This window comes from Glycine max, chromosome 20 (assembly GCF_000004515.6).
Source record: "Glycine max cultivar Williams 82 chromosome 20, Glycine_max_v4.0, whole genome shotgun sequence".
Taxonomy (NCBI): domain Eukaryota; kingdom Viridiplantae; phylum Streptophyta; class Magnoliopsida; order Fabales; family Fabaceae; genus Glycine; species Glycine max.
The window spans coordinates 31011705-31031698 of record NC_038256.2 but is presented as its reverse complement, the minus strand read 5'-3'; the positions used below and the strand labels follow the sequence as shown (position 1 = coordinate 31031698).

The window sequence follows — 19994 nt, the reverse complement described above, 5'->3', positions numbered from 1 at the left end:
CCTCTTTTTTTGTTTTATGTGCGCGTGTGTGAAACTTGAATTATATCGCGGATATAGAACATATGCTATAATAAGGAAAAAAAGTGAAACTTTTCCTTTCATAAAAGTTGTCGTTTTGATTCATTCGAGATGTGTAGATCGTGGACTAATTGATTTGATTGATCTATGTTATTAAAGTGGGGAAAAATGCTACTTTTTGAAATTATGAAGTGAATTAATATGAACTGAGTAAAGGGAGTTGTGTGTATCACCGATGGGGCATATTGATGCATTTTGCTTTAGTCTCTAGGTTTACATGATACAAATACTTTTTTCATTTGACTATTCATATATTTTTTCTCCATGTTTATTTGGAGTAATAGACTCATGGAAACCAGTATCCTAGGTAAAAATATTGACAGTGGCATTTAATGCAAAATACACTGTTCATTGGAAAAAAATGAACAGTATATATCAAACAGAATGTTATATGTTCTAACGGCATGTGAAATGGAGAAAGGAAAGCAAAATCAACATATAGGACAGGGAGATGAAGAGTGTGTGACACAAAACATACATAGCACCAAGACTTTAACGCATGTGATGGTTTTTTCTGTTAAAATAATAGGAATAGAAGTATGTGAGATCCTTTGGGAGTAATGCATGTTATGATATTAGGAAAGACACACAAACAGAATAATTTTATGGTGATACAATGACAATATTTTGCTAGGTACATCGTGGATTCGGTTTTATGCCTTCATACATACACACGCCATTCATCATGAAACTTGTATAAGCATCCTTAGAGTCAATTGGTTTATTAAAGTTAACCATTAATTATTCCTTAGCTAGTACTATTACGCTTCATGGTTAATTATAAATCATGGACTTTGTATTCATATGATCATATAGTATGAATTTTGTGTATTAGCAACCTGCAGGCTAGGTTATCATTAATTGTTTTAGGAATTGCATCACCCCTAGCTAGCTAGATAGAGTGTATTAAAGTCAATGTTTGTCAGTTATACATATAGGAGTATTGATGCTAATGTTAATTAGTTTCTATCCATATGAAAAATTAATGTCTGCTTGTTATGGGTGTTCTATCCATATGTTAATCAGTTATACATACAATTGCCATTTTAGTGTGATTTTAGAAAATTTAACCAAGGTACATTTTTCCTATATATATTGGTTTATATAGCTAAGTCACAAGCATCATGCATGTTGAATAACTGCAAAATGGATAAAATCTTGCATATCACTATCTAGAAGTTATCAACAGATGGATATATTTCATCATAAGAAAAAGTTAACGTAGATAACAATTATTTTTCAGTGCTTGGTTCATTAGTTCAACATCTTTTTATAGTTCAACATTCAAAGTTAACTTACAACACCATTAAGAAGGGGGGGTTGAATTAATTATTCCTAAACCTTTACTAATTAAAAAATTATTCTTCTAAGGCTTTTACTTATGTTGTTAAGAGAATATGGAGTAGAAGAGAAACTTAACAGAAATTAAAAGCGGAAATTAAATGCACAGCGGAAAGTAAAAGAGTAGGGAAGAAGGAAACAAACACACAAGTGTTTTTATACTGGTTCGGTAACAACCCGTGCCTACATCCAGTCCCCAAGCGACCTGCGGTCCTTGGGATTTCTTTCAACCTTGTAAAAATCCTTTTACAAGAAAAGATCCACAAGGGATGTACCCTCCCTTGTTCTCTTTGAAACCCTAGTGGATGTACCCTCCACTAGAACTGATCCACAAGAGATGTACCCTCTACTTGTACCACAAAGGATGTACCCTCCAATGTGTTAAGACAAAGATCTCAGGCTGTTAAACCTTTGATACTTTGTGAATGGGGATACAAAAGAATTCTCAGGTGGTTAGTCCTTTGAACACTTTTGTATAAGGGAATGGGAAGAATCAAAAGAATTCTCAGACTGTGTCGTTTTGAATTCTTTGACAAGGGAGAAGGGAGACACAAAAGAATTCAGGCGGTTAGTCCTTTGTTCTTTTGGAAAAGGGAGAAGAGAGATACAAAAAGAATCCAGGCGGTTAGTCCTTGGCGAATTCTTTTTGGCAAAGGGAGAAGAGAATGAAAAGATGAATAGCACAAGTTTTCAAGGTTTGAAAAACCAGAAAACTTCATAAAGCTTTTGGTACAAAGAAGAAGAAGAGGTTCAAAGAGATTCAAGGCTTGTAAATGATTGTATGAAATAAGTGTTCAAGATTATTGAAATGCAAAACAAAGCCTTGCTTTTATAGACTCTTCATGTCTGGTCAAGACAACCATTTAGAAGAGTTATAACTTTTAGAAAAACTCAAAACCAATTTGAAAAAGTAAAAAACTTTTGAAGAGTTACATCTTTTGATTTATTCAGAAACAGTCACTGGTAATCGATTACCAAATTAGTGTAATCGATTACACAAGGATTTTATGTGAAAGGATGTGACTTTTCACATTTGAATTTGAATTTCAACGTTCAAAGGCACTGGTAATCGATTACCAAAACATTGTAATCATTTACAACTTTTTGAAATTAATTGGAACGTTGTAAATTCAATTTGAAAACTTTTTCAAAACAATTTTGCTACTGGTAATCGATTACAGAAATCTGGTAATCGATTACCAGAGAGTAAAAACTCTTTGGTAAACATGTTTTGAGAAAAATCATGTGCTACTCAATTTCTGAGAAAAAATTCTCATACTTTTCTTGATTAAGCCTTCTCTTGATTCTTGAATCTTGAGTCATGAATATTGATCTTGATTCTTGAGATCTTGAACCTTGAATCTTGATTCTTGACTCTAAACTTTCTTCTTGAGCCTTGAATTCTTCTTGATTCTTATCTTGAACTCTTGAACTGTTCTTGATTCACTTGAGTTGTTCTTTGATTGATCTTTGAGCTTTTTGTCATCTCCTTTGTCATCATCTTTTGTTATCATTGTTATCATCAAAACACCTTTGAATCACCTTTGATTCACCATGAAGCTTTGCTTCTACACTTGTGGTCAATTAATCTAATATCTAATGTTAGAAAGAAATTATTTAATCTGCACTATACAGTGTTGAAGTTAACATTCATCAGTCAACACTGAAAAACATTACCAATTCCTTCTATTTCCTCGTGATCTATCATAAGCCCCTTGTCCTTCCCACCTATATAATTTCAAAGAAACAGGATTCAAGAATCAGTACACATGTATCATGTTGTATCTCTTTTATGATGTCTTTGTCTTGACTTACACCCTTTTACGTAGCTATGTTTATGACTAGAAAAGGAATATGGATTTGAGATTGTTGTATCTCTTCTATGATGTCTTTGTCTTGACTTACTCCCAAACTCCCAAGCCTTTCCTGCAAGATAGATGATTAAGACAAAACAGATTGTTCATACATGGAAACATTAAGTGACAAGTCCTTGTTCTGGTTACCAAAATCTTCTATTTGGCCTTCCAAAGTTTTAGACTGGCCCAAAATTTCCTTAGCCTCTTCTATCTCTTCCTTGCGCCAAAGAGCAAGTTCCTTCCTTTTCAATGTTAAAATTTCCCTTTGAATCTCTCCCTTACATCTCAAAGCTATAGTAGGAATGCCTAAAGAGGAATCAAGTGCATATAGATCCACAATATGTTTACACCTAACAGTAGCTTCCTTAACAGGCTCTTCTTTTATAGTCATAGGTTCAGATTCATCATCCTTCCAACCTAGATTAGTAAGCATTGAATTCAATGTAGGGTCATGCATATCCTATTCTAAAATAACCATGTCCCTTTTGATGCAATCCTATCCCGCAAGGGCATTGGGTAGAAGACTCCAAGTAGATTGGGCTAGAGATCCATGGGAAGGCCCTAGGGTTCTCATGAGCCTTAGGGTAGATTTTGAGCCCATGGACTAAGTATGAGCCCGCTTATCTTTGTAAATATTAGAATATGTTTTTCCTTCGTTTGGGCCTTGTATTTTGGCTATTCTAGTAGTATAGGGTTTTAGCCTTGTATTTTGGGGCATTTTGAGTAGTCTTTGTAGTAAGGACTTTTTTTTTGTATTTTCATGTTTTTTGTCATGGGGGTGAGCTTAGCTATTATAGAGGGTGTGTAGCTAAGTTCTAGCTTCTCATCTCAAGGAGGTGAGCTTAGCTATTAGAGAGGTATGTGTAGCTAAGCTCTAGCTTCTTTAGGAATCTTCTTAAGGAAGCTTCTCAAGGAGGTGAGCTTAGTTATGAGAGTGTTGTGTGCAGCTAAGCTCTAGCTTCTCAAGGAAGTTTTCTCAAAGAAGCTTCTCAAGGAATTTTTCTCAAGAAAACTTCTCAAGGAAGCTACCTAGTCTATAAATAGAAGCATGTGTAACACTTGTTGTAACTTTGATGAATGAAAGTCTTGTGAGACATACTTCAAAGTTCCACTTCTCTCCCTTTTTTTTCCTTGAATTTCGTGCTCCCCCCATCTCTCTTTCTCTCCCTCTTTCTTTTCCTCCATTGAAGCATCCTTCCAAGCTTCTTATCCAAGGCTCATCTTGGTGGTGAAGCTCCTTCTTCCATGGCTTATTCCCTAGTGGATGGCGCCTCCTCTCACCTCTTCTCTTTTGTCTTCTGCTGCATCTCCATGGTGGAAAATCACCATTAAAGGACCTCATTGAAGCTCAAAGATCCAGCCTCCATAGAAGCCCCACAAGCAAGCTTCCATCACCTTTCTTCATCAACTAGAGGATTGAAAAGTCTGTCTTTCATGACAACAATCTCAACCCGTGCTTTACTCTTTGCAGTGTCCATCTCTACTATTTGGGCTTCTGATGCTTTGGCCATTTTAAGAACTTCCTCAACATCTTCAACTTTCCCTTCACGTCTGAAAGCAAGGGCCTTTCTCTTTAAACCTAAAAGTTCCTTCTGAATTTCAGCTTTACTTCTTGGCGCTTGAACCAAGATATTTGTAGAATGTTTACTTAAGGAAGCATCATTGAATGGCACAAAATGATCATCATATTTCTTCAAAGGCTTGCTTAGAGAATTAGAAACATCATTATTGTCATCATTCCAACCCAAGTCCCTAAGGAGTGAAAGATGTGTTGGATCAGACATATCTTGATCTGTTACGTCATCTTCGCTTCCTTCCTCAAGTGACAGACTTCTACTGAAATCAGCTTGCATATGTGTTGTATGTGGGACATTATCAGTGGAAGATTATCAGTGATATTGTAACATTCATAGCCTTGTCCATCTCCATCAGTTGACATTCAAGAGCTGCACCCTTTTGCATTTCTTTTTCTGCTTCATTCATTTTTCCTTCCCTTCTCAATGTGAGAGCCTTCTTTTTCAAACTCAAAAGCTCTCTTTGAATCATCAATCTGCTTTTTGGTGCGACTCTGGAAGCAACATTATTAGTGGCACTAGTATTTCTCTTATCTAGTTGAATGGAGTCTGATCTAGTACCAGCAATTTCAAAACTCACACCTTTCCTTACAACAGTGGATTTTTGTGACATAGTATTATAATCTTCAGGTCCAGAGTTGTTAAGACCCCTTTCTAATAACTTTGCCTTTTTCAAGAATTTCATTGCTTCTTCGACATTACCTGCTCGCTTTCGATTAAGAGACTTTCTTTTAAGAGACTGAATTTCACTAAGCAATTCTTCTTTGTCAAAGGTTTGTGACTTGGAAGATGCATTTTTAGGTTCGGTCCAACCTACTCATTCCAAAGCACTAGCTATTGCGGGGTCCATCATATCCTCATCGGTCACTTCAAAATTACCATGAAGGTCATCAACAATGGCCAAAAGGTGTTCAAAATCAAAACCATCCCTATGATCGTGCATATTTGATAATTCTTTATCATTATTCATGCTACAATTAATGCTGATAGCTCATCATCAAAATCTTCAGCTTCAGCAAGGAGTTATTGTTCTTCCAGTTCCTTTTCTAAAATTTTAGCTCTTTTTAATTCCTCTTTGGCATCTACTAGGTTACCCTTGCGCTTCAGCATTAGAGCATTTTTTTTTTTCAGAGCAACAACTTGGGACTTGTCAATCTTGTTGTCCTTTTGTTCACCAGTTTTTGTAAAGGCTTCTCCAATCGGTGATGAGAATTCACCCTCTAAACTCAAGTTTGATGACTTTTTGTCTTCATTATGTAGATCCATATCAGACCATCCCAGCTCTCTAAGTTCGGAAGTAAGATCGTCCTTTACTCTACCCACATGAGAAAGTGACTTTGTTTTTCTGTCAGACTCTGTAGGAATGCCTTTCTTAAGCATGTCAAACAAGTTTCTAGAAGGCAAACTTTTCTTACAAGATTTTCTTAATTGAATTTCTTAATTGAATTTCCAAAGCATCAGCTTGCCTCTCAAGTTCCTTCCCTCTCTTCAAAGCTCTCAACGCCTCGTCAGATTTCCCCTCTCATTTTAGAATTTTATGCTTCTTCTTCTCCTCCAAAGCTTGCTTACGTAACTCATCTTGAGTGGTGGATCTCAAATCAATACGCAAAACATTAGGCTTGTCATTTGAGACAATTTTTCGTATTTTTTCATCAAAATTGGAATTACTCGAAGAAGATGAAATGCCAAATGATCTTTGTCTGCTGGGAACTTTGTCACTGGCTTGACCAAGAATGTGGTTCAAAACTTCATTTTCATCTCTAGGTGCTGATTTCAAGCTTCCTGGATAAATTGAAATGAATATTCAAAAAGTATGGAACCATGTAGTAATAATGAAAGTAAAATAAATGAATGTTAGTCTAACAAAACTGCATAGTTTGAAAGACATATTAAGAAAAATAAATAAAAATACCTTTCCCAGGCCTGCGTCCATGTCGCAACTAAAACCATGTTCCTTTTTTCTAGTTTCTTACAAGGTTCACAAATATGCACAGGCGAATCACCTTGTCCACGTAAAACCATTCTTTGTTGAGTACAACTGCCACAAAAGATTCCCCCACACCTCCTACAGTGATGCTGAAACATAAAAGCAAATTGGAAAAATGTAAATAAACAAATTTTGGACAAAAAATTCAGTTAGAGTTCAATCAGATTCATTCTTATAAGCAAACATGGAAGATTATCTTCCCAATACTCAGCATCTCATGTTTCACACAAAATGATGAAATGAAATCAACAAGCATATTATTCATTTATTGTGACCAAGGACTCCATGAAGCTTCAAACTACAAGTCTAATAAAAGGATTCCACTCGGTAAGCTTCAAACACGGTGAGTGATCCTCTCTTAGGCAGGTTACAGATGCAATGCTCCAAGGAAGGAGCATCAAAACACTTTCACATGACAAGAACAATTTATACTTGCTAACTTTATACTTCCTTAATTTTTGTTTATCATTATCCATACTGTCTTGATCACCAGCCTCGGTTTACTCGGGTGACTTCTAGTCTTTTCTAGGAACTTATGAATCCTCACCTGAAGTACAATAACATAATCAGAACAAATATGTAATTTATAAAAGAATAAGAAATAGTAGAAAGGGTGCACTTCTTATCTGGTATCCCTATATATCAATTCTAGATTACAACAACAACAACCAAGAAGAGTGATATAAGAACATAGAAGGAAATTTCAATAAAACAGCTTCCCGATATTATCTTTCCTCCCCCAACGGTAAAATTGGATGTTACAATTCATTGACAAAGAGCTCCCTTGTACTAGTACTGTGTTTTAGAGAAGAGTAATACCTTCAATGAAGCAAACACTGTAGCTATTAGAATATACATAGTATTGAAGGTGGTGCTAAATCTATGAGTTTTCTCAACATTGCCATAAACATCTTCCATTGTTGTTTCTTGATCAGTGATAAAACCCTGCATGATATACATCTCATAAGAACTTTCATTTTGATCATATGACAAAATCATGCATATAGGAGTTCCTTTTAGAAAAAGTAAATTCATCCAGCTAGGTAGTTTATCCTTTTAGTCTATACCCTGCTTATTATGGTGAGAGCTTGTTTCTACTTGACAAGGTACATGCTTTTGTGTCGTATTGAAAATGTAATTTCATCCCACACTGATTGTGAATTTATTTATTAGTTCCTATTTATGTTGTTTGATGAAAATCTTGTGTGGTTGATTTGTTACCTTGGTTTATAGTTTTAAGCATAGTTGTGAAAATTGAAATACTAACATGACTTATGGACTATCAATTATGATGAATAACTGGCTGGGGCATGAGAATTCTGAAAGCGTAAGTTTAAATAAATTAATATTTGTGAATGCCCCTGATGTTGCCTGTTAGTCTATAATAGTATAGGAGTTGACTTATATTGTTACTAGAGGTATTAAAACCATAAAACTTGGTGGTTGAATTCTGTAATGAGGAGTTGCCCATGTAAGAAACATTGAGTCCCCAATGTTAGCTTTTACTTATATGGCTAAGTTTCTCATGTTTCTGTAGCATTTCTTGTGCTTCGCAGCACTGAAATTCTTATATTGGCCCTGGCTGCAGTTTAATGGTAGGAAAAGCTTTAGACACTTGGTCAACGAAAATCATTGTGAAACCAAGAATTTTAGTCAATATTGTTTACCCACTATAATATACATATTTTATGTTTATGGTATTCTTAACATTGGTTAAATTTAGGCTTCACCTCTACTGCTGTTTGGTTTAACTAAGGTGCTTTTCAGCTTGGTTAATTGGGTTTAAGGATGTCAATTTTCTACCAGTTGTGTAGGTGAAGACTAAAGAGAGTTTGGACAATTCGATTTATTGGTCTGCCGAAGATAAAGTCATACTAATTGAACCTGCCATTACCATAGTCATGCTTATTGTTAACTAAATCTTTCTAGGTATGTAACTTAATCTGACATTTATTTTAGATTTGGTTTGTTGTTCATATATGACTATTATTTACCATGAAAAATATGTGCATTTTGAGTGAACCTTAGTTACCCGTTTGAGATTCCATACCATGATTAATATGGATAGTTTGGATTAGTCGTGCTATGGAATCTTAAATTGTCCATTCGGACAGTTTGGGAACTCTTTTTTTTTTTACTTCATTCATAGTTATAGGTTAAGTATGTTGTGATATATTTGATGAAATTTCAATTTATTGCATATTGCTTTGTTCTCCGGGTGCATACTTGATTGTGGTCAATTTATGTGACCGCTTTCATTTCGTGTACTTGGAGACCAATACAAAATGCTGCCAAAATTTCATCAAATTCACCATAATATTCTTAACTTGTACATACGAATGAAGCAAAAAAGGTTGTTCCTGAGTGGGATAGAACCTCACCTTCATATGAGAAAAAGTGAGATTTTCGTGCATACGGGATAACATAGCCGATATCACAAAACACAAAACATGAATCGAAGTTGGATTGAAGCACCACGCATAACTAATGAGTATTAGAAAGAGGTTGAAGATTTCTTGCAATTTGCACAAAAACATGCACCAGTGTTAGGTGGAAATTATTTATGTCCATGTGTTAACTGTGTCAATGGGAGGCATCATTCATTAAATGACATTAGATCACATCTTATATGTGACGGCTTTAGTCCGACTTATACAAATTGGATATGACATGGTGAATTGCTACACACGTCAGCAGCCCCTCACACTGAGGCGATACATGTACAAATCGGAGATCGTATGGAAGACATGATATGCAATCTTGGCCAAGAGGGTTTTTTGCAAGCTCATGCATATTATTATCAAGAATTACAAACAGATTCGAAGCTGCCATTATACTTGGGGTGCACAACCTTCACTCGGTTATCCGGAGTACTAGCTTTGGTGAACTTGAATGCCAGATTTGGGTGGAGTGACAAAAGTTTCACTGAGTTACTTGTGTTGCTGAAGAATATGCTTCCTAAGGATAACAAGTTACCCAAGAGTCACTATGAGGAAAAGAAGATATTATGTCCTGCGGGTATGGAATACCAGAAAATTCATGCATGCCCGAATGATTGTATTTTGTACAGAAATCAGTTTGCGGAAATGCGTAATTGCTTGACATGTGGGGTATCACGATACAAAGTGAATGATGACGAATGCAGTAATGATGTAGCTAGAAACAACAAGCATCCAACAAAGGTTTGTTGGTATCTTCCAATTTTACCAAGGTTTAAGCGATTGTTTGCTAGTGCAGACGATGCAAAAAACCTTAGATGGCATGCAGATGGCAGAATAAATGATGGGTTACTCTGACATCCCGTTGATTCTCCATAATGGAAGACAATTGATGACTTGTATCTTGAATTTGGAGAACCAAGAAACCTACGGCTTGGTCTTGCTTCAAATGGCATGAATCCATTTGGTAACTTGAGCACTAGACACAGTTCATGGCCTGTTTTGCTGATGATTTACAACCTTCCTCCTTGGTTGTGCATGAAGCAAAAATACATTATGTTGTGTATGATGATAGCGGATCCAAGACAGCCAGGAAATGATATTGATGTCTATCTGACTTTGTTGATTGAAGACTTGAGAAAATTGTGGGTGGAGGGGTGTTGGTGCTCTTCGGCAAGTGTACCGATTCACTTAAGTAGTATAAAACGGTAAGATCGAGTATCATATCCTCAGGGAATTTGTTTCACTCAAACATTGTACATTTAGTATGCAAACATTTGTATGGATTAAAATCAAACTAAATATCAAGTTGAATTCTATACTAAAGTCTATTGGAATATAAACTAAATATCTAGAATTTTGGAAGTGAAAACTATCAAGTAAAAAGCATTGGGTCATTCTACTGAATTTCTCTAGATGTTAATGTGTATTTTTCTCTATTTAACGTTATCCTAGTGTTCTTAGCTGAGAAACTACTCAAACCAAGACCCTCTAGTGAATGAGCCTAACTCTCTTTAAACTTCGTCCTTGATCCCTCAACAAACTTAGTCTAAAAGAGTTGCATTAAGTCTACAACATAATATGAACTAGATCACTGCACTTCATTCCTAGACATACAGATTTCTAGCTTGCTTTACCAAGTTCTAAGGCTTTAAAGCATTTCCCAATGCTAAAAATCCTAACTATACATACAAATGGGTGATCAAGCCACAAGCATGTAAAATAAGCATAGATAGAAGCAATGAACACATAAAAATAACCTTAAATGGATAATGAAAGATTGTTACATCAAGGTTTCAGCAAAACTCCCCAACCGAGAGGCTTAGCCTTCGATTACAAGTAATGCAATCTCTTAATACAAGGAAGGAATAGTTTTGAGTGAAAGAAAATGGCAAAGGATGTTTGAGGATGTCACCTACAACCTCTAAACCCTAGACTTCACTCCTTCTAACCTAAGCTCTCTCAGCTACCTTCCTTCTATCTTCTCAGCTTCCTCTTGTGCGCTCTCTCCAACTCTCTATATTTTATTTCTGGCAACTTCAGTGTTTTAAAGGCTCTTGGACCTTTCAGCTTCCAAAGGCTTGCTTAGTGAGACTGGCTCGCTAAGCAAGAGTAAGTGAATTTTGGCTTAGCGAGACTGGGCGCGCTAAGCGCGAGAAGAGACAATAACCTTGTTGGGCGGGCTGTCTATGCACTGGGCAAGAACATCTCTGATTGATCCTCTTCTCGGGTTTCCAAACCCACTAAGCGAGTTGTATGCCTCGCTTAGCAGATGCCACTCGCTGAGTGGATCTGCCTCACTGAGCGAGTCATCAGCTACTTAAACCTTCTCTTCTTTAGCTTAAAATTGAGTTGGATTAGTGGATGCCACTCACTGAGCAGATCTTCCTCGCTGAGCAAATCATCAGCTACTTAAACCTTCTATTCTTTAGCCTGAAACTGAGTTGGATTCAACATTAATTCATAGAATGGGAGTATCTACTCTATAAAATCACACTAAACAGAAAAATATGTACAATTCCTACAAAAAGAACCATAATTTGGAGGTAAAGCGCTATTTCCATGCAAATATTCAACATAAAACTAACTCTTGAATAAAGACTAACAAACTCCCCCAAATTTACAGTTTTGCTTGTCCTCAAGCAATGAAATAACAGTTTATTTGTCGTCAAGTGAAAAAATTCACAGTGGTTAGCCAAAATTGTGTTTGTTTCACATGATTCAATCACATGAACGGAGACAACTAGCAATGCTTCAACCAATAGCCCATCATAAAGATATGCAATGTTTCAAAGACATGAACATGTTTATTAAGCAACACAGATGAAATAAGCTAGCAAGCAAGACAGGTATCAAGGAAGGTTCATCAAGCTTAATCCTCATGGCCACTGTTTCTCTCATAAGCACAAGTGTTTTAATGAATTCTTCAAATAAACAACCAACACAAGTCTTAACTTTTGCATTTCATATCATGTCATACAATCACAAACACACAAATTGAATCTGAAGGAGTTTCTTAGCTTGGGCTACAAACAATTCATGGTTTTTCTAGGATGCAATACTTAGGTTCTAGGAGAGCATTCATCCTTGGATCACCTTTTCCTTTTAATTCCCAGCTTCTATTGATATGCCACAAGTATAAAAGACACTTATCTCAAGCAACAACACACACAAAGCTTTACTTATTCTTGAAACTTTCATTTTCTTCTTTTTTTAATTTTTTATTTTAGCAGTTTATGATTATTGCTTCTTTAAACAATTGTCTATATGGCTGTTGCTTTCTTTACCACAATAAAAAACACCCAACATTCTCCCTCAAATTTGGGACAAATTTGCCTTGAACCACAATGCTCTCCTACAACCTAAGGAAGGGTAGACGGAGTCTCACGGAGATTATAATTTTAATCAGGCTTGGGGTTCAGCTTATTCAATCAAATTCAAGGTCAAAATTGGTGCAAGGGTTATATCACTCATGAACAGGGTAAGGCTATTTGGCTAAGCGGCTAAATCAATCAATCATGGCCTTCATCATTTCCAAATCATGCATTCATTCAGTATTCAGAGATTCATGCAAAAAATGATACTTGATGTTAGTCATTCTCTCACAATTTAAGTTCACACATCTCACCGGGATATAGCCAATGATTTCCTTCACTATTTACCTGTCAAACAAACTAACATTTTCACTCACGCCCCTAATTCATGTTCTTTCTCTTCTAACTACCGCATACTTATTCAAGGCATGTGATCTATCATCGCAATTCACTAAATTCACACAATCAACCAAATTCAAACCAATCAACAAACACCAAAAAATTTAAACCAAAACATGTTTTAAAAACCAAACCACTGTGCATAGTTCAAGAACTGTAAACTGTTCAAAAAACTGTAAAATATGCTAAATAAGTAAATAAACTAAAACTAAAACTGAATCTAAATAACAGAAATATAATAAGTGTCCTGTCATCAATCCTCCTGTGCCGGTGCTGGTCATCCTGAGATGAGGAGGAAGCATCCTGGGCTGGCCGTGGTGTGTCCTGTGCTAGAGTGGGCCAAGGGTCCCAGGTGCTTTGCGCTGCTTTGCAGCATAATCAGTGTCTGTAGCACCATCTCCTTCCTCTGTGGCCTCCAAAGGCGTGGCAGCAAGAATGTCTTCTGGTGTCTCATCTGGTGTGTCCTCCAACTCTAGGTGTGGCTCTTGGGCTATAGGAGCCTCACCTCCCCCCGTAGGAGAAGGTTGGACTCCTGGCCAGGCCACCTGGGCCATAAAGTCCTCCATGCTAAGGATGGGCCGATGTTGAGCTAGGTCGTGGATACTTTGCATCACCAGGCATAAGCTGTGGTGGAGGCTCTGCAGCATTGACACCAGAACGTCTGAGCTCTGAGCGGAGGGGCTGGAGGGTGCTGTGATTTGTGGAGGTGCAGGAGTAGGAGCTGGTGCTGAAGTAGAAGTTGGAGCAGAGGTGGAGGCGTTAGAAGCTCCCCGAGCCCGAGTCTTGTGAGTACCCAGAAAAGTGATCGTGGGATCATTCGGGTTCTAGCAGTTCTTTATGATATGTTCCAAATTAATGGCAGGGCTTAAGGACTTGAAAGTGAGGGAATCTGGGACAACTCCTTTGGCAATGCACAAGGCAGTGATAAGTGCAGGGAATCCTATCCAAGAGGAGTTAGACTGGGCCACCTGGGAAATCTATCCGGAAATAATGGAGCCCATGTCCATGTCCATCTTCATAACGAGTTCGTAAACCAACCTCACCCTGTCCATGTTAAGATCGGACATATGAGAGGTGGGGGCAAGGTTGGAGTATGAAAGCATACTCTAGGTCTGGGCGAGAGTAGTAAGATCCTTCCTCAGGAGCTTCCAGGGTACTTCTTTAGCATTCAAAACAAAACCATGCCCTGGAATACAGAGTCTGGCAGTGAGCTCCTGAGGATCCGGGTGCGTGCGGAAAAACCTGGAGTATGTGGAGTAGCGCACCCCTGGCTCCAAAAACACGGGGATCTCCTCGAATGCATTCAACTTCTCTGCGTCAAACTTTATAAGCTTGCCCCTCACTCTGCACTGTCGAGGGGACTTGTCCTCTGGATTGTATAAATTAGCATAAAACTCCTTGACTAGGGCCACATCTATGTGACCATCAGGCTGCATGGTCAAGGTTTTATGCCATCTCTGCCTCTCGAGCTCCTTACGGAACTCATCATACTGGGTCACATACAAATCAACATTCCTCTCAAGGAGGATGTTTCTGGAATGCATGTTTTGCTCATACCGTTCCCAGGCGACCTCGGAAATGAATCTAGTCGTGTCATATGGCTCTTGAGGTCTGGAGATGGATGATTTTCTCTTTTTGGAGGCCATCTGCATCAAAAGAAGCGCAATAGAAAAAGTTAGACAGGTTTTATTGAAGAATGATAACAGAAAAATAAAACAGGAAAAAGGACTCGGCGCTTAGCGAGACAGACTCGCTTAGCGCGCTGTAAGAAAATATCAGCATACGCTTAGCGTGCTTAGTGCAGCTATTGAAAAATAAAGACTCTGGCTAAGTGAGACACCCTCACCTAGCTGAAACAACACAGTGGCTAAGCGAGCATGGCTCGCTAAGCCTTATTCTCCAACAGAGAGCTAATTGTGCTTAGCAAGACACACTAAATGGGCTTAGCGCCAGTGGGCGCTTAGCGCAACTTAACTACTGGAACATAAATGGCTTAGCAAGTAGGCTCGTTAAGCCCAATTTTAAAACAGAGAAGAATTTGCGCTTAGCGAGCATGGCTTGCTTAGCGCATGAACAAAATTCAGCAAAACTAAATTGCCTTGGGCTTAGCGAGATAGACTCGCTTAGCCCAGGCTTATTCAAAGTTCAGAGGCATGGTTGTAAATCATGCAGGTTTTGATGATGTCAAAAAGAATTTGCTTGACAAAGGGGGAGAATATGAATCATGCATATCTTGATGATGTCAAAAAGAAATCACTTTATTGTCATCATCAAAAAGGGGGAGAATGTGAATGTATGATGTTTTTGATGATGCCAAAGAATAATCAAACTAGGCTGCTACATTTTCTTCAAGATCAATACAAGATTGCTTCAACAAACAAAGCCTTGATTCAAGATTTCTTCAAGACCAAGCCTTGCCTCAAAACAAAGGGTTTCAAAGTCATGCAAGGCTCTGGTAATCGATTACCAGGAAGTGTAATCGATTATCAGAAGGGAAGTTTGAGAAATTGTTGTTGAAAAGGGTTTTGAATTTGAATTTTGAACATGTAATCGATTACCATATGTCTGTAATCGGTTACCAGCAACGAAACTCCTAAAATTAAAATTCAAAAGTCATGACCCTTCAAATTATAACCGTGTAATCGATTACCAGAATGCTGTAATTGATTACCAGTGAGGATTTTCGAAAAATATTCCCAACAGTCAGCTTTTCATTTGAATTTTGAAAGGCTATCAAAGGCCTATAAATTAGTGACTTAGGAACGAAATTGGTAGAGAGTTTTGCTTGTTCAAAATGTCTTATCCTCTCAAAAGGAAATGAGAGAGATTCCAAGAGAACTTCATTGCCAAATGCTCTCTCAAAAGAAACTCTTGGGCAAGCACTTGCAAATCCATTAAGAGTTTCTCCATGGACTTCAATTGTAATATCGTTCTCTTCAAGAGAGAATTCTTCTTTCTTTCTTCTCATTCAAAGAGATTGATTAAGGGACTAACGGTCTCTTAAGTTGTAAGGATTCCTGAACACAAGGGATGGGTTGTCCCTGTGTGGTTTAGACTTTGTAAACGGATTTTTACAAAGGGAGTGGAAAATCTCAAGTGGGTTGCTTGAGTACTAGACGTAGGCACGGACTTTGCTGAACCAGTATAAAAATTTTGTTTGCATTCTTTCTTCCCTTATCTCATTTATTTTGTTGCAATCAATTTTGTCTTGCATGTTTAAAGAACATTATTAAATTGATTGCTGCTTCTTTTGCATTCTAAGCCTATCCCTCTTAAGTTATTGAGGCCGTTGGTGCAACAATGGTGGCTTAGCGAGTGTGGCTCACTTAGCCGTAACCAGAATACCAACAGTCTCTATGACTCAGATCTAACTAAATTGACTCGCTAAGCGCGGTATACCGGCTTAGCGAGTTCATACGAACTCAGAAATTAAAAACTTGAAATTTAAATGCTCACTAAGCCGTAGTGTAGTGGCTTAGTGAGTTCATACATATATGCATAAATTTAAACAGAAATAATGAACTCGCTTAATGGGTCAGGGCCCGCTTAGCGTGTTCATCTGAAAACCCAGAAATTCATCCAAAACGGATGATATCGCTTAGCGAGTACATTGAATTTTCCAGAAAAAATTGGGGTTTCGAAGCCTCAACTCCCTAGCCACTTTCAGGCATAGGAAATCTAAGTAAAACCCTTCAAATGAACCTAAATTATATGCTAAACTAAAGCCCTAAAAACATACAATCTAAACAACTAATTACGAAGCATAAACAATATCAATTCACAGAGAATCACAACATAGTAATATGTCATCTATCCTAGGGTTCAGAAAATTAAAATGACAATGGAGTAGAGAACTTACTTGGATTGCAGAGAAATGAGAGAATTGAAGGCAAGAAGCAGACAAATGGAAGCACAGTGCAGAATGCAAATGACTACCAATGATGGGAGTAGGAAGTTATGTTTTTGTACAAATGGTAACTGCCTAAGGCAGTTACTTTTTATTTTTGGCAGTTTTGATCTGCTCGCTAAGCGCGAGTGACTCGCTAAGCGAGCACTCGGTGACATTTGAATTTTTCAAGATTTAAACTCATGCGCTTAGCGAGACCAACTCGGTTAGCCCAATTAGGAAATTAGAAAACCTGAGAAGGTTTTGGGCTCAGCGCACGGGTGTGTGCTTAACGAGTTATGCAGCTCTGATTGGTTTGCAACTTCCACTAAGTGGGACATGACCGGCTTAGCGGATTAAATGCCTCAAGATGCAGTAGTGGGGTCACGCTTAGCGTGATGGTCTTGCTTAGTGCAATGCCATTCCAAAGAGAGTTTTGGGCTTAGCAGGTATGACCCGTTTAGCCTAATTGACATGGGGGTCTAGGCAGAGAGCTTTTTGTGCTTAGCGCACAGACGCGCTTAGCGAGAGACTATGTTGCGCTCAGCGAGATGGCTCACTTAGCCCAATTCCATTAAATGCAATCTAGAGAGGTTTTTGGGCTTAGCGCCATTGTCTTGCTTGGCGAGACCCCTTCAGCCAATGGGTGGGGGTTGGTGCGCTTAGTGCGAGATGGTACTCGCTCAGTGCATAAGGTATGGCTCGCTTAGCGCATAGGGGGCGCTGAGAGAGTGGATGACTAAAAAATTTTCTAAGTTCTTTCCTCATTCATTGCTTCAGAGAAGTTTTTGTCAACCGCTCTATCATACTAGAACATGCTAATTATGACTCTAACAATCTCAAATAAGTTGAAAACTAACTATATGCAATGATGAACAAAAAATAATGATTGAGAACTTAAAGAAAAAGCTGGGTTGCCTCCCAGTAAGTGCTTCTTTAACTTCACTAGCTTGACGCATTTTTACCTCTAAGGGTCTTGTAATTGTAGAATGGTGGTCAGTCTCTCAATGTTCCCATCATGGTATAGCTTCAATCTCTGACCATTTACTATCCATGTTCTATTCGAAGTTTCTGATTGAGGGTCAAATAATTCCACTGCTCCATATCGCTTGACTTCCTTGATGGTGAATGGTCCATACCATTTAGACTTTAACTTACCTGGAAACAACTTTAATCTTGAGTTAAATAGCAGAACTTGTTGGCCTGGCCTAAAGTCCTTCTTTAGTAGCTTCTTGTTGTGATAAGCCTTCACTTTTTCTTTGTACAGTCTTGAAGACTCATAAGCATTCAATCTCATCTCTTCCAGCTCCAAGAGTTGCGACTTCCTCTTTTCCCCTGATAGAGCCTCATCAAAATTCAAGAATTTCAAAGCCCAGTATGCCTTATGTTTCATTTCTACCAGTAAGTGGCAAGCTTTACCATAAACCATTTGGAACGAAGACAGGCCTATAGGGGTCTTGAAGGTAGTCCTGTAAGCCTATAGTGCATCATCCAACTTGCTTGACCAATCCATCCGAGTTGAAGCCACAATTTTCTCCAAGATCTTCTTAAGTTCCCTGTTGGAAACTTCAGCTTGACCATTTGTTTGTGGGTGATATGGTGAGGCTACTTTGTGTGTGACATGATAATGGCCTAGCACCTTTTGTAGTTGGCTGTTGCAAAAGTGAGAGCCCGTATCATTGATTAGGACCCTAGGCACCCCAAAGCGAGCAAAAATATTTTTCTTCAAGAACTTCACTACAATTTTGGCATCATTCTTTGGGGCAACCACTGCTTCAACCCATTTGCAGATGTAATCCAAAGCCATAAGGATATATTCATTGCCAAAAGATGGAGGAAGAGGACCTACAAAGTCAATTCCCCAGCGGTCAAAGACTTCCACCTCCATTATATTCTACAAGGGCATTTCATGTCTTCTAGAGATTCCTCCCATTCGTTGACATTGATCACATTGAGTGGCATGTTCATGAGCGTCTTTGAAAAGTGTTGGCCAAAAGAATCCTGATTGTAGGACTTTGGTTGCTGCTTTGTCTCCATTGTAATGATCTCCGCGTGGTGAATTATGGCAATGCCACAATATGCTCCTTGCTTCTTCCTTTGTTACACACCTTCGTAGAAGGTTGTCAGCACCAATTTTAAACAAATATGGGTCACCCCAAACATAAAATTGAGCATCATGCAAGAATTTCTTCCTTTTCTACCAAGTCAAATCTTTTGGAATGATTCCAGTTGCCTTAAAGTTGGCCAAATCAGCGAACTAGGGCCTTTCATTTACCATGAACAGCGATCCATCAAGGAATTCGTCTTTTATCTCTAGCTCCTTCAAAGTCACTTCTTCATTGACTAGTCTTGACAAGTGGTCAGCCACAAGATTTTCAGATCCTTTCTTGTCTTGGATCACGAGGTCAAATTCTTGAAGCAACAAAATCCACCTAATTATTCTAGGCTTGGAGTCAGCTTTATTCAGCAAATACTTAATGGCTGCATGATCAGTGTAAACAATAACTTTTGATCCCACTAAGTACGATTTGAACTTTTCCAAAGCATAAACAATTGCAAGTATTTCCTTCTTTGTAGTGGCATAATTAATCTGAGCATCATTTAAAACTTTGTTGGGATAATAAATAGCATGGAAGACCCTGCCTTTCCTCTGGCCCAATACAACACCTACAACATAATCACTTGCATCACACATGAGCTCTAATTCTTGACTCCAATCTGGTGTTGTAATAATGGGAGCGGACACTAGACTGGTCTTTAGAGTGTTGAATGCCTTCAAACACTCTTCATTGAATAAAAACACAGCGTCCTTATTGAGCAAATTACTGAGTGGTTTAGCAATCTTTGAAAAGTCTTTTATAAACCGCCTGTAGAACCCAGCATGCCCTAAAAAGCTTCTCACTCCCTTGACATTCACTGGAGGAGGTAGCTTATCAATCACATTAATTTTAGTTTTATCTACTTCAATCCCCCTCACAGAGATTTTGTGGCCCAACACAATTCCTTCTTGAACCATAAAATGGAATTTTTCCCAATTAAGCACCAAGTTTGTCTCTTCACATCGTTGCAACACTCGCTCTAGATTTACTAGACAACAATCAAAAGATGAGCCAAAGACGGA

At 38.0% G+C, this 19994-nt stretch overlaps 1 protein-coding gene across 1 annotated transcript; it reads right to left on the bottom strand.

The window, feature by feature from the left end:
• Window positions 1–17840: 17840 nt before the first annotated feature.
• On the bottom strand, window positions 17841–18266 carry LOC102660502 (uncharacterized). The gene has a single exon (XM_006606773.1). It carries the CDS (start codon window positions 18264–18266, stop codon window positions 17841–17843), a length of 426 nt encoding a protein of 141 aa, XP_006606836.1.
• Between the last annotated feature and the right edge of the window lie 1728 nt (window positions 18267–19994).